The sequence below is a fragment of the Anastrepha obliqua genome, chromosome 1 (genome assembly GCF_027943255.1).
Source record: "Anastrepha obliqua isolate idAnaObli1 chromosome 1, idAnaObli1_1.0, whole genome shotgun sequence".
Taxonomy (NCBI): Eukaryota; Metazoa; Arthropoda; class Insecta; order Diptera; family Tephritidae; genus Anastrepha; species Anastrepha obliqua.
The window spans coordinates 59,506,802-59,520,540 of NC_072892.1; the positions used below are offsets into that span (position 1 = coordinate 59,506,802).

A 13,739-nucleotide genomic window follows, 5' to 3' on the forward strand; every position below is an offset into this window, starting at 1 on the left:
AAAAATTAAAAAGAGGACAAAAGCAAAATACTAATATCCTGTATAATCATGTCGCTAATGTTAATGTTAATGTTGCTGATGACAGTTGCTGCCGTTGCTGTAGCAGCTGCTTTTCGTAGTGGCGGAATATTGGCGGTACCAACGACAAAGAGCGTGATTAATCGTTAAACGGCGCGGAAATGCTTTGTTTGGTAATTGTTGTCACGTGACTGAAAAACGCTTTAACCGTTTGGCTGTGAGTCAAAGTCTGTTACTACTCTTCCGCTGCCAAGCTTCGCCCGCTAGGTTATTTATTTTACGAGTACTCACATAATTGCGCACTTTTAATGACAAAATGCAAGCGCATGAAAGAGAACTGAAAGTGAAAGTTTAATTTATGTGCCGCACATACGTATGTATGTATGTATCTACACAAGCCCTTCAAAGGCTTAAAGCGAAAAAAGAAGGATTTTAATTCACCATCAAATGAACTGATAAACGACGCTACTTGCAACGCAAATCTTCACCAAGCACCATAGCAAAAACAAACATACATATATCAATCTTGTTTAATTTTTGAAGAATGGTTTATGGACGCAGCATCGCTATCGGTGGCTGCCTGCTGCTTTTGGTCATTACACTCTCGGCAATAATTTTCTATTTAAGTTTAGGTAAGTATCTAACTCCGTTACTCGTTATTTATGAGCTCAAAATTTACTATACAAATAATTTGAAACTCCACCATAATAATAATTTTTAAACGAGACTTGTTTTAATGGTCTGCTAAATTAAGATAATAAAAGTGTGTCACATTTCTTAATTATTTTTATTTAATACGCCCCTTTATTAATTAAGAATATCAAATTAGTGAGGGTTCACAAAAAACTTTAATTTTGCAACCTCAAGTTATTTAACGCGACCACCTTTCCGAGTGGTGTTTGTGCAATTGGTTGAGACATTAAGTGATGAAAAGGGGAATGAAGATTGAATAACGATCAGCACTAGGAGATGGCCTTAAAATTGTTGTAGGATAAACTTAAATTGTAAAAAAGTTGGACGAGAAGCTTGCACGGATATCTACCGAAGGATTTTAGCAAGCCAAGCTACAACCTACTGTGTCCCTCGCTGCACCACTCTTTACTTTGGTTCATGCAGGGTTAATTTAAATATTAACTGCTATTTTAAGTTTACTATTTACATATATATATGCATTTTCTTCTTGTACAATTTTTCTTGAAATTTTATAATGTATATATTAAATATATATTAGTAGCGCTTACACCCTTTATTCCGTGAGTGGCCGAGCTGCTCCTTTAATTTATGGTATGCGCCTTGACGTTGTTTCACAAATGGAGCAACCTACTGTTTATGCCTCTTCCGAACGGCAGATGGTTTTTTATGGACAGCTGTTTTCATGGCAAACCCATTGCCTGCCGAGGGGCGACCGCTATTAGAAAAAACGTTTTCTATTATTTTATGTTTCATGCCCGAAGATTCGAACCCGAGTACTATCGAATAGTAGTCACATATCAATCCCTTCGGCTACTTCGGTCGCATGCTGGTATACCACCGTGTAAATTGTCACTCAGAGGCGACGTGCAAACTATTCTCCACCATTATTATCCCTGCTTTTGACATGGCCAATCATTTGTTGCATGCTGACGAATCGGGTAACCAAAAAATATATTTGTTTTTGCTAAAACAGCAAAATATAAAAAATTATCTACCACAAAAGACTCGAATAATACTTCAGTTGGTCTTGTCTGTGTGAAATCATCCATGATTTCCACATGATTTTTCACCTACGAATTGTTAGCTCTTAAATCTTAATTCTTAACTTCTTTTGCGTTAAATTACGGCCATGAAAATGAGTCTTATTTGCTATTGTACACTACTAGATGGCAACCGGAGAGTTGTAGCCAGGTGGTAAAGTAAGTGGAGGACAAAGTAAATTTGAAGTGGAATTCGATAATGAAGACGAAATGAAACCCGAGCGATTCCCGAAAGTGACGCTACTCCAACAAACTCTAAAAAACCTACATCTAGAGTCTAATTTCTCTGCAGCAGTAACTTGCCAGGTGACCTCTAGTAGTGGACTGTACATATAAGTGTGTGTAGCAAGAGTGATAGAATGCCAGGTTGCGCCTTCCGAATTCGCTCTGTCCTCAGAGCCCATGAATAAACGAACAAAAAGAAGATGAATTGGTTGCTTGTGAATAGAAAGAGTAGGCAAAAACAATGGAAAACAGAAGAAATGATACACACACACGCACGCACATTCTTGCCACGGCATCATCCGTATAAAAACGCAAAAAACTGCATTTGGAGGCTTTATATTCATTTGTGCTTTCTCAATTTAACACGCGACACTTCGCTTAGATTACTTTGTTTAGTTTAAATATCAGAAATCCCAATATTACCAAGATATTCACTGAATTTTCACAAACACGTATGTTTTCCTCCTTCTGTTTGTTTTTTTGCCACCCATATACTATAAGTAGCACTCCATTCGCCTTGTATAAGGTGAGTTGAGTTTCTCGATCTACCGAAAAATACAAAGCTCAAGAACTAATTTTTATTTCTGAGGAGAAAAATAACTCTCAAGTGTGAGAGTTTCGAACGTGAGTTTTATTTTCGATCAAAAAAATTTAACTTAAAAATAAAAATAATCATTATTTTTGATGAAAAAACTCTAACTCAAGAAATAATAGTTATTTATGATAAATAGGAAAAATAACAACTCAAAAATAAGCATTATTTCAGAGAGGAAAAATAACACTAGTTCTAGAAAAATTTGTTGTATTTTTTATCAAATATATGATTATATTTTCTGAACAGTACATTAAAACTTAACAATTTTGATACTTTTGTGCCTTGACGCAGGTAAAGCTAAAATTGAATACAAGACCCATTCCGCTACGGAGGCCGCTTTATTTTACTAAGCACAAAACTTTCTTTTCCTAGTGTTGTTTTATGTCATTTGATGTACAATTTATAGCCTTTCACTCACATAGGCGCCCATACATTCTTAGACAATACTCAGTCAATCTAATGCAGTGCTTTCATATTTATGAAATTTTCTCACCTTCTGATATGATAAATGCATCCGTTAACCTCTGTTACTCGATTGCTTTCACTTATAGTGAAAGCTCAATAAATTTACCAATACGCATAAATATCCTATAAAGGCGCAATATTAAAAAATAATATTAATAATAATTGGCGTGTATACTTCTGTTATGTGTTCGGCCGAGCTCCTCCTTCTATTTGTGGAATATTAGTCCATAAATAAAATTTATTTCACTAGTATTTTCCACAGTTTTTTATGTACCGTTGATTTTTTTTTGTTTCTCGATAAGCATCTATGCTCGCCATTTCAATAAGCTGAGGGTAGTTATTTATTAATTGTAATAAAAGTTGTTAGTATTTTTTCAAACGCTTTATTGGCACTTTAAGAAATCGAAATATGCTATGAAAAATATTTCATATGTTAAATGGAAAATTTTTATTACAACATTCTCGCGTAATTTTTGCAATTTCATTGCTGCTGCCGCCTGTTTATGCCTGTTTATTATAATTTTTAATGTCTACACTGCGTTTAATAATTTTAGCACTGACAACTTTTGACAATTTATTTGTTTCTTAGTTAATTTCAAGAATTTTTATGAAATTATAGTTCATTTGCCTACAAAAAAATATAATTCCAAGTTTCAAGTTAAAAATAATAAACAAAATTCCATCAAAATTTCAAAACTGTTAGTTAGGAAAAATTTCGAGTATGCAGTTTTATAGCCCATTAAATTTTGGTAAAATAAAGTGCAAGTTTCAAATAAAATATAGCTTAAAAAAACTAAAAAACACGCTTTTATTGCTAATCGAACTAAAAAGTAGAAAATAAATTTTAATGACAAAGGGACCTATAATGAAGTAATAGCAAATCGAAGGATCAGTCATAGTCAACTACGTCAGAACAGAATTATAACAAAAATTAAGATACAAATAGAGTAATTCAAATTAGAGTTAAAAGCGTGGGATGCTTGATATAGTAAATATTACAAAGTGAAGCAAAATGCATCCCACGCTTTTAACTCTAATTTGAATTACTCTATTTGTATCTTAATTTTTGTTATAATTCTGTTCTGACGTAGTTGACTATGACTGATCCTTCGATTTGCTATTACTTCATTATAGGTCCCTTTGTCATTAAAATTTATTTTCTACTTTTTAGTTCGATTAGCAATAAAAGCGTGTTTTTTAGTTTTTTTAAGCTATATTTTATTTTCTACTTTTTAGTTCGATTAGCGTGTTTTTTAGTTTTTTTTAACTATTTTTTATTTTTAGTATATGTAGGTGTTTACGAGTAATATATATTACTATTACACAACCGCACACTAAATACTAACCTCAATGGTGGTGTGGAAACTAAAAATTCCCAATTTTTGTTTAAAAAAATACCCAATTCATGTTTCTACCGGTATGGCAATATTGGCAAATGTTATAAAAAATGCACATATTTCAGCGCTCTCACGAGAAAAAGAATTTCCCATCTAGTCATCTATGTTGTGTGTTCCGAGTCGATCAGATTTTTAGAAGCCAGTGAAAATTAAGCTCAAAGATTCCGTTACAGTCATTCATACATACAACCCGAGCTAATAAAAGTGTGTTAAAAAAATAAAATATTAATCCTGGCAATCCTAATAAGGATAATGGAAAATTTATCTCACATGTCTCACACTGCACTCGTTCTTCGTGACTATTTCGCCAAAAATTCCACGCATATCGTTCCGCAACCACCGTATTCGCCTGATTTGGCTCCGTGTGACTTCTGGCTATTCCCAAAACTCAAGAGACCACTACCGGAAATGGACTATTTGGCATGTTTCGGGGATTGGAAAACTCGTTGGCATAAGTGTATTTCATCGAGAGGGCATTATTTTGAAGGGGATGAAATTGATTTACAAGAATAAATGACGATTTTTCATTTTACAACCAAATTCACCTTACTTTTTGCCCACAGGTAAAAAAAGAAAATATTAATCCTGGCAATCCCAATAAGGATAATGGAAAATTTTTATCAAATTATTGCATTATCATCGGTCCTTGATAGGTGTGCAAAATTTCAAGTCGATCAGATGTTTAGAAGCCAGTGAAAATTAAGCTCAAAGATTCCGTTACATACATACATACATACATACATACATACATACATACACCCCGTCCTAATAAAAGTGTGTTAATTACTTAAAAATAGGCGTTGATTTTCGATTTTTTTTTTCGGTACGGTCTTGTGCATATTCTCCCTATAACGAATAGTGAACTTTAATTTCTCGAAACGACTGTATCATTTAGTTCCAAAAGAGCTTAAAGCTAAGCCAGATTTGCATTTTATGAGTCGAACAATTTGTTACAGGTTGAAAGAAGCTGGATTAATAGCAGGAACACCCAGATGAGTACAGAACAAAAGGTTTCGAACAAAAAACTTCTTTAATTCGCAAGAAAATACCTTTTTCGTCAAAACTGGAAAAATATACTATGAACGGATTAAAAAAAAATAAATAGGTTTCGATCTGACAGAAGACAATAAGTTCGACAACTAACAAGTACAGCATTTGATCCCAGATATGTTGTACACAACATAACAGTAAAGCACCGTGGCGGATCAATGATGGTGTGGGGATGCTCTTCGGAGGAAGGAGTATGTTCAATATTTTGGATAAAAGATAAAATGTGTATAGTAGACTATGTGAGAATATTTGATATGGTTTTACTTTCCTATGCAAGAGCACAAATGCTCAAAAATTGAAAGTTAATGCGGGATAAGAATCCCAAGCGTTCATCAAAATTAGCGAAGGAGTTGTTTAAAAAATATAATCTTTTGGAATGGCCGTTGCAGATTGCATCGAAGATGTGAAAAAGTCATAAAACGAGCAGAAGATTCTACGAAATAATAAATTAATTCTCCATAAGTAAGCATTTTTTTAAAACACTGATTTTTTGTGGCAAAACTTTTTCTTTCTATTATTTTTCCGGGGAAACGTTTAAAATTTAAAAGTAAACATTAATTCACAATATTCCTTTCTAATAAGAATAATGAAAAACGTAAATAAATTAACAATATTCTGTAGAATCAGAATCAGCCTTTACTCTTCTTCTGAGCTTTACAAGGCTAGAATTCTTCTTTTATTTAGTGGTGCTGGTGTAACATCATTATCCGGCTCACTAACAGAAAATTCATGAACGTTAGCTTAGGTGCAGCTTCATTAATTGAGATATTGGCTATATTTTCACTTGGTTATTAAGGTTAGGTTAGGCTGGCCTGGGTGGCTGAAAGCTATCACATAGACCTATTGGCCGTTAGTAGTACAAGATGGAACTTGACTCTTACGTTTCCTTGTATTAGGCTTCTTGTAATAAGCCTGCGACTTTTGCGAATCTAAGTAAGTTCTCAAGCTCTAACCCCGCGAGACATTGTAACCTCTCATATTGTAGAGTTTCTAAACATTTTATTCGGGTTCTAGCTAATGCAGGGCAAGAACATAGAAGGTGTTCAAGAGTTTCCTTCTCTTCTAGTTCATTGCAAAATCTGCAGCTATCATTGTTTACAATTCCCATCTTGTATGCATGTGCCGCTAACAAATTGTGGCCCGTCAGTATATGTACCTACGATAGTTCTGCTTTACTTTCTAGACAGGGTAAGTACGAATCTGACGTATTTATCTGCATTCTGTGTACACATGATTTTCGCGGTTTTGCAAGTGGCTAGATTATGCCACCTCCTGCCTATCCGTGTTTTCATGCCCACAGCGATGTCATTGTATACCGTATTTAAAGGTTTCAGTATGTCGTTTTTTTGTTTTAATTGTACGTAAACAACACTTTTGGCAATCTCATCTAGAATTTCGTTTCCTGCAATGTCCGGGCACCGAATAGATATGTAACCGTCTGTCTGCGGCTAGTCTCTCTATGGCTTTCCTGGTGCTAAGAACATTTGAAATTTCATATGAGTTTATTGCCTTTATTACCGCTTGACTGTCAACATATATATTTGTGTTGGAGTTGCTCGATGTCCTTGCTTGTGCTATTTCTGTAACCTTTCCTACCGCAAATACTTCTGCTTGAAAAATACTGCAGCTCTGCGCAATAAATCCCTGCACCTACTCCGTCCAGCATTTTCGAGCTGTAGATAAATATGTTAAGCGTATTGGAGCTAGGTTTCATACCTCTTTTCCACCTCTTTTCTTCTATTGTTGTTCGGAATCTCTTCACCCAATTGTATTTCGGAGTCATATAGTTCGTATTGGTCCGATAACTCATACCTATTGAGCTATGTCCGAATATCTTACAGGTAAATTCACCCGTTGCGTTAAGTCATGCGGCAGATCCAGCTGCTAGACCTTCTACCGCAATGTCAATCGGTGGTAGGTTGAGTATTCTTTCAAGTGCTGCCGTAGGAGTAGTTTTAATTGGCCCTGTCGTGCAAAGTGCACCAAGACGTTGAATACTTTCCATAAGTGTTTTGTGTCATTTTTTTCAATGCAGTCCACCACACTAGAGCACTATAGAGTAATATTGTCTTTACTGTAGCTGGATAGCACCAATACATTATTGAAGGAGATAGATCCCATGTAACCCCCAGCATTCTTTTACGTGCATATAGTGCGTTACTGGCCTTTTTCTTCCTCTCCAATATTTTGTGCTTCCATGATATTTTGTTATCCAAAATTACTTCAAGGTACTTTGAGTGGTCTTTAAGAGTCAGTTCTACGCCGTTTAGCTTGGTTATTAAAACTGGATTTACTTTTGGAAGCCTTTCAGTAATTACTTTTCCAGCAAATTTTTCAGCTTCATAATTGTCACTATCAGAACTGCGTTCACATTATCTTCGAGAACATTTTGTGGTACTAGTTCCACGAGATCCGCATCTGAATTTTCCTCATTCTCAAATAACTCTTCACAATCTGAAATATCCAAATCACCAAATCCTTGGCTACCAATAGAATGAACTATATCTGTGATATTCGCATAAACATTTTCAGTTGAAGTCACGTTTTTTCGACTATTACTTCGGGCCATATGACTTTCTGGCATGAATTTAATGTGGACTTGTATATTACGGCGACCGCTGATACGACATTTGTTATACAATTTTTCAGATTTTAGTTTGTCTAAAACTTCAGTTTTTTCCACTGATTGTTTTCCTTTCTTTGGTTTTCTTTTTGTTGACATTATAGGGCTCTAATAAAGTTGAAGCACTATTCCAAAATAATTTTTTTAAACTAAAAAAGTGCGTTTTAACTATATATTGTCATAAAAGAATTATTAAAATAAAATAAGAAGTAAATAAATTGTCAAAAGTAGTGACTAAGTTCCTGTGCTATAGGTATTTAACGCAGTGTATGTGTAACATTTTGTGGCGGAGAAAATTTAATCTCGTTTGCCTAGTTGTCCAACTGTCCAACTGACAAACAGGCTGTTTGCCATTGCATATCAATTGCGCCCATTAACCATTGACCACTGATCATTGTCAACTGTCTACTTAGCTATTGTGATATTTATAACCCATTTATAGTGATATGAGTGCGACCTATTGGCCTTTGACACACAGTACCAACCAAAAACTGAACTTGTCCATTTGTCATTTGCTTGTACTTTCTTCTGCCTATTGTATGTATGTAGGTATATTTTTATTTATTGAATGTTCTTTTTGTTTGAGTCTTCTCACAGTTCACCGTTTGTGCGGTGTGAAAAAATTGCCATTTGTACGTATTGCACTCCCACGGGCTGTACGTTCAAATTAACCTATTTATGGCAATACGCTATTCGCATTCTGGCGCACGTTTGCCGTTATTGCCCTTTTCGATTTGTTCACGGCCCTCTGTCGCTCATACTCAATTTACTTCTATTCTCTCTTAATTTCTTCAATGGCAAATTCGTGTGAATATTTTCGTGTCTATTTCTAGGCGCTCAGTTTCGTTGTCTTCTTGACTACTTGTCTACTTGGCTTATAGGTACGAGCTGCACACACATACGTACTTATTCGTGCAAATAAATTGATAATTGTTAATGCATGCGTAGTTTTGTGGTGTTGGCTGCCATATCCACTTAATAAAGTTACAAGTATTAATTGCTTCTTTGCTATTCTTTCGCAATTTTTTCGCTTCTTATAATAATACATTTATTTGTTCATTTCGACATATAAACATTTGTATGAAATATTTTGCCGCACTGCTGGCTTCAAGCAAAAATGTTGTTCGCTGTGCTTAAGATTAAATCGTTCAACGATGCCTACGACAACTTGACTAAAGCGACAGAAATGCTTAAATCGAGCAAATATCTGTCACTTTTGCAATGTTAGAATAGCATCTCCTAACAGGATAAGTGCCGTGGATTAGAAAGTATTAGATGAAAGCATATTAAAAAGTAATTATAAAAGTGAAAATTTATTCAAGCAGATAAAAATGTTGTAAGAAAGAAGTAAAAGGAACCTAGGAGTCCTAGGAACCACGAGAAATATATATGTATATTAGTTTGGAGAAAGAGAAATTTATTATTTTTATTTTTTATTTTGCGCAAATGGTTTAAAACTGTTTTATGGTCAATCTTTAGCTCCTAGACGCTGCTACGACGACTAACATGCCAGTCAGACGAAGTTGTGATTTTGTGATTTTATCGACATTTTCCACAATGGGCCGGCCTGTGCGAGGTGCATCTTTAATATCAAAAATACCTTAACGGGATCGACGAAACCAAAATTGTACGTAATTAGTTGTTACAGTATCGGCACCATTCATTGTTAACACCCTGTAACTCACAACTGAATAGAACAAACAAAAAACAACAAAAGATTTTTTTAGTGAGAAATGTCACCTTAACAACGAGCATAAGCTTTAAATTGTTTGCTCGATACTTTGCGGAATATCGATCACAATTCATTTCTTTTATTCGGGCTCGGGCCTAACCCATAGATGGCATTCACCTCTTTTTAACTGACAGTTACTACAAGTAACCTTAAAAAGACAGCTGCTGAAATTTCATGATATTCTATCCATTAGTTCGTGAGTTATTGTGCTAAAGGTGACGCTACTTTTGTTATTTTCAAAACAATAGATTAAACAAAATTTCGTACTTTAATTTGACATTGCTTCTTGATGCGGAAAAATAGCAAGCAAGCAAGCTTGAAAAGTGTTATTGGGGCTCTGTTCTATCAGAAACAACAATAAAACGATGATTTGCTGACTTCAAACGTGGCCGTAGAGACACGATGATGCAGAACGCAGTGGACGTCCAAATGAGGCGGTAACACCAGAAAGCATCATCCACAAAATAATTTTCAATTATCGAAAAGTGACGTTGCGTCAGTTAGGTGACATCGTAAAGATATCAAAGGTTGACTTTATATTGCGTGAGTATTTGACTGTGAGAAAGAGACTATGTTCGCAGTCCTAAAAAATTGCTCTCCAGTAAGAAATGTAGAGATTATCGCTGAAATTTAGGCCTATTTTGAGGAAAAAGATAAATCGTTCTACAAAAGTGGTATTGAAATGTTAGAGCGGCGCTGGAAGGATTGCCGTGCTCTTGATGGAAATTATTTTGAGGAATAAAGCTAATTTTGAATAAAAACAAACTGTTTTCTTTGTTAGGCCCAGGACTTTTCAGCACATGAGTTACATCCGTACTTTATCTACAAAAAAAAAAATACAAAAAAAATCTCCAAATTGAAGTAATGCGAATCCACAGTTTTACTTCTTTTTAATTTTGCTATGCTAAAAATTTTCCCTGCTCAAATTCAGACAACGCTTTTCCGTGCGGCATATTGTTTGTTTCTAAACCGAAACAACCACATAAATATGAGAACGAGATGAAGCGATCAAAGTACTTTTAATATAATAATTTTAACGTAATAACTTACATTTTAAACTTTAAAATTAAAACCAAACGTTTTTGGTCTTATAATTCTTTCGTTTTGTACAGAACAAGAATTTGCGCGACATTTTTCCATTTATGCTTTATTATATTAGATATCATATCGACGAACAAAACTAACACTCTACAAGGCTCTCATCATGTCCGTCCTAACGCATGGCACAGAAGCGTGGACGATGACAACATCCGATGAAGCGTCACTTGGAATGTTTGAGAAAAAGATTCTGCGGAAGATTTTTGGACTTTTGCACGTTGGTAACGGCGAATATCGCAGACGATGGAACAATGAGCTATATGAGCTTTACGACGACGAATGCAGCGAATAAAGATCCAGCGGCTACGTTGGCTGGGTCAAGTCGTCCGAATGGATACAAGCGCTCCAGCTCTGAAAGTATTCGATGCGGTACCAGTTGGTGGTAGCAGAGGAAAAGAAAGGCCTCCTTTGCGTTGGAAAGATCACATGGAGAAGGACTTAGCTTCACTTGGTGTGTCCAAATGGCATGGGTTAGCACGAGAAAAAACGACTGGCGCGCTTTGATAAACTCGGCCGAAATCGCGTAAGCGGTTAGCGCGCCAATTAAGAAGAAGAAGAAGAAGATATCATCATAATCATCGTGGTCTTATAATTTTTATCGTGCGGGGTATACGCATAACGCGAGAGTAATTGTAGCTAAGAATTTTAAGGATGTAGAATTCAAAACGAAGAATTGATAGTCAAATTCTTAGCCTTTATATATTTTGCCTTTATATATTTTGCCGTTTATATAAATATATCAAGGGCAAATATAATACATACTATATGTATACGGAATTTAATCACTCGCGGCTTCAGCTCGGTTTATGCTACACATTTTTCGTCGCTTAATTAAATTTGTTACGTTCCGATGAAACACACATCGCAACGGCCAATATTTGGAAAACTTTACGTATTTGAGGCAATTCATAACGCCAATTGGTGATTATGATTATGGTTGTTGTTGTTACTGTAATTGTATTATACTACTATTATTTCGGTACATAAATATTAATTCTGTGGAAAAAATCAATTCCAAAAAATATGTAAATGCGCGACTATAACAATCAGTGAATCTTTATAGTTTGGCTAATTTCATGACTGCAGAGGAAGAGCGCTGACGTACCTTTTGTATGTAGAAGCAAGTAAAGTAGAGGCACAATATAAATTGTGATATAAACATATAAGCGTATGTTTCTCTATTATCCACTCATGATATTTGCCGATAAAGGCACAAGCGAAGCCATGCAATTTAACCAGAAGCGCCAATATGCTTTTGATACGAATAATTGCCTTAAATGCGAGTGTCAATACAATAAAACCGATTGCGCGTATACTCCTTAACGAGCCGTCTGCGCCGTACAACACATATGCGCACTTACGACCACACTGTAGGCTTATCCTTCTACACCGCCAAATTGGCAAAGTCTTTGATATTGCAGAATCGAGTAGACATACTCGCATAGGCTCATGTGGGTACAAATTAGAATCTTTGCAGGCATCTAAATATTGCCTTGGCTTAAGACAAATAGGCAGGAAAATCGATTGTAAATTTTTATGTGTCGACTTAATGTGCTTCACACTGTTCACACTGATTTCATAGTAGTGAAGTCAAACCATATGCATTCAACATATTAGCGGCGGCATGGCAATACGTGGCGTTCTTGTAGTTATTTGTTTAACCTTTGTGGTTGAAAATTCATCTAGTCTGTGAAGTTTAGATTGGATATTAAGATATAAGGAGGAAATTAAATTGGAGTACTAACTATTGGGTTGGCAAGGATGAAATTTGTTGGTTGATACAGGTTGGTTGAAAAGTACGAAAACAAATTTAAAAGAATGCGAGTTTTTTAAAGAAATTAGTTTTTAATTCTCCTCTAACTACAATACACTTATGCCAATGATTCCCAACAATTCAATACCATATCGGTAATGATTTTCCGGAAGCTCTGCAAAATATTGTTCCACAATAGTTCGAGGAAATTATAACTGCTACGGAGTGGCATCGCTGTATCCAGCTTTTATGAAAAATGGAATTACAAAATATAAAAAGGCAAAATAAAAATCACAATCAAACACTTAAATTACTCAAAAGGAGAATCACGCTTTAGAGCAGATACGTGGCTAGCCGACATCTCAACAATATTTAAAGCAAGGTGCGGATTGCTAAAACTATATGCAATAGCCTATGGAAACGCGGTGAAAATTTACACCTTATGAGACAAGGAATCAGAAATAGATACTTAGAAGCTTAACGACGCTGAAGTAATATGTACTTAGCCCTGCCATAGGAAGGTAGGTAGGCGAAATAGTTGAAGTGCCAATCTAGTACTCCTCCAGTACAAAAGAAGCCATTACGAGACCTTCAGCAGGCAGATATGTACAGCCAGCCAGAGCTATTGATATAATGGAGAATATTGGTGAGATTTAGGTTGGCGCACTACTCTAGGCTGTCGAAGAAAGGAGCACCCAGTAATCTTAATCGCCTAGCTGCCAAACCCGGATATTTACAGAGAAAGTGCTCAACAGTCTGCTTCTCTGAAAGGTCCCCACAGCTTGTGCAATGGGGGTTAAATATTAACCTTAGCTTTTCCGCTTGTGCGCGGATCGTCCAGTAACCAGTAAACACAGCTACGAGTTTGGAAATTGAATGGCGAGGAGTCCAAAGGACTTTCTGAGCCCTTCGTATATCGTACTGGAGCCAAAGGGTTTTCGAAATAGCACATAAAGAAATGGATCTCCATCTTTTTTGCGCTTTGATGAGAAATAATTTGTGCAGCCCTGCCATATAAATTAAGTCCGTTATAGATATGAAATTAAAATA

The 13,739-nt window shown here is 35.5% G+C and overlaps 1 protein-coding gene across 1 annotated transcript in view; it reads left to right on the forward strand.

Annotated features, from left to right (window-relative positions):
- The first annotated feature begins 562 nt into the window (after positions 1-562).
- Positions 563-13,739, forward strand: part of LOC129253086 (relaxin receptor 2) — a 60,240-nt gene continuing 47,063 nt past the window's right edge. Inside the window, exon 1 of the mRNA XM_054891331.1 lies at positions 563-650. Coding sequence (XP_054747306.1) covers positions 563-650 — 88 coding nt within the window. The remainder of the gene's footprint in view (positions 651-13,739) is intronic.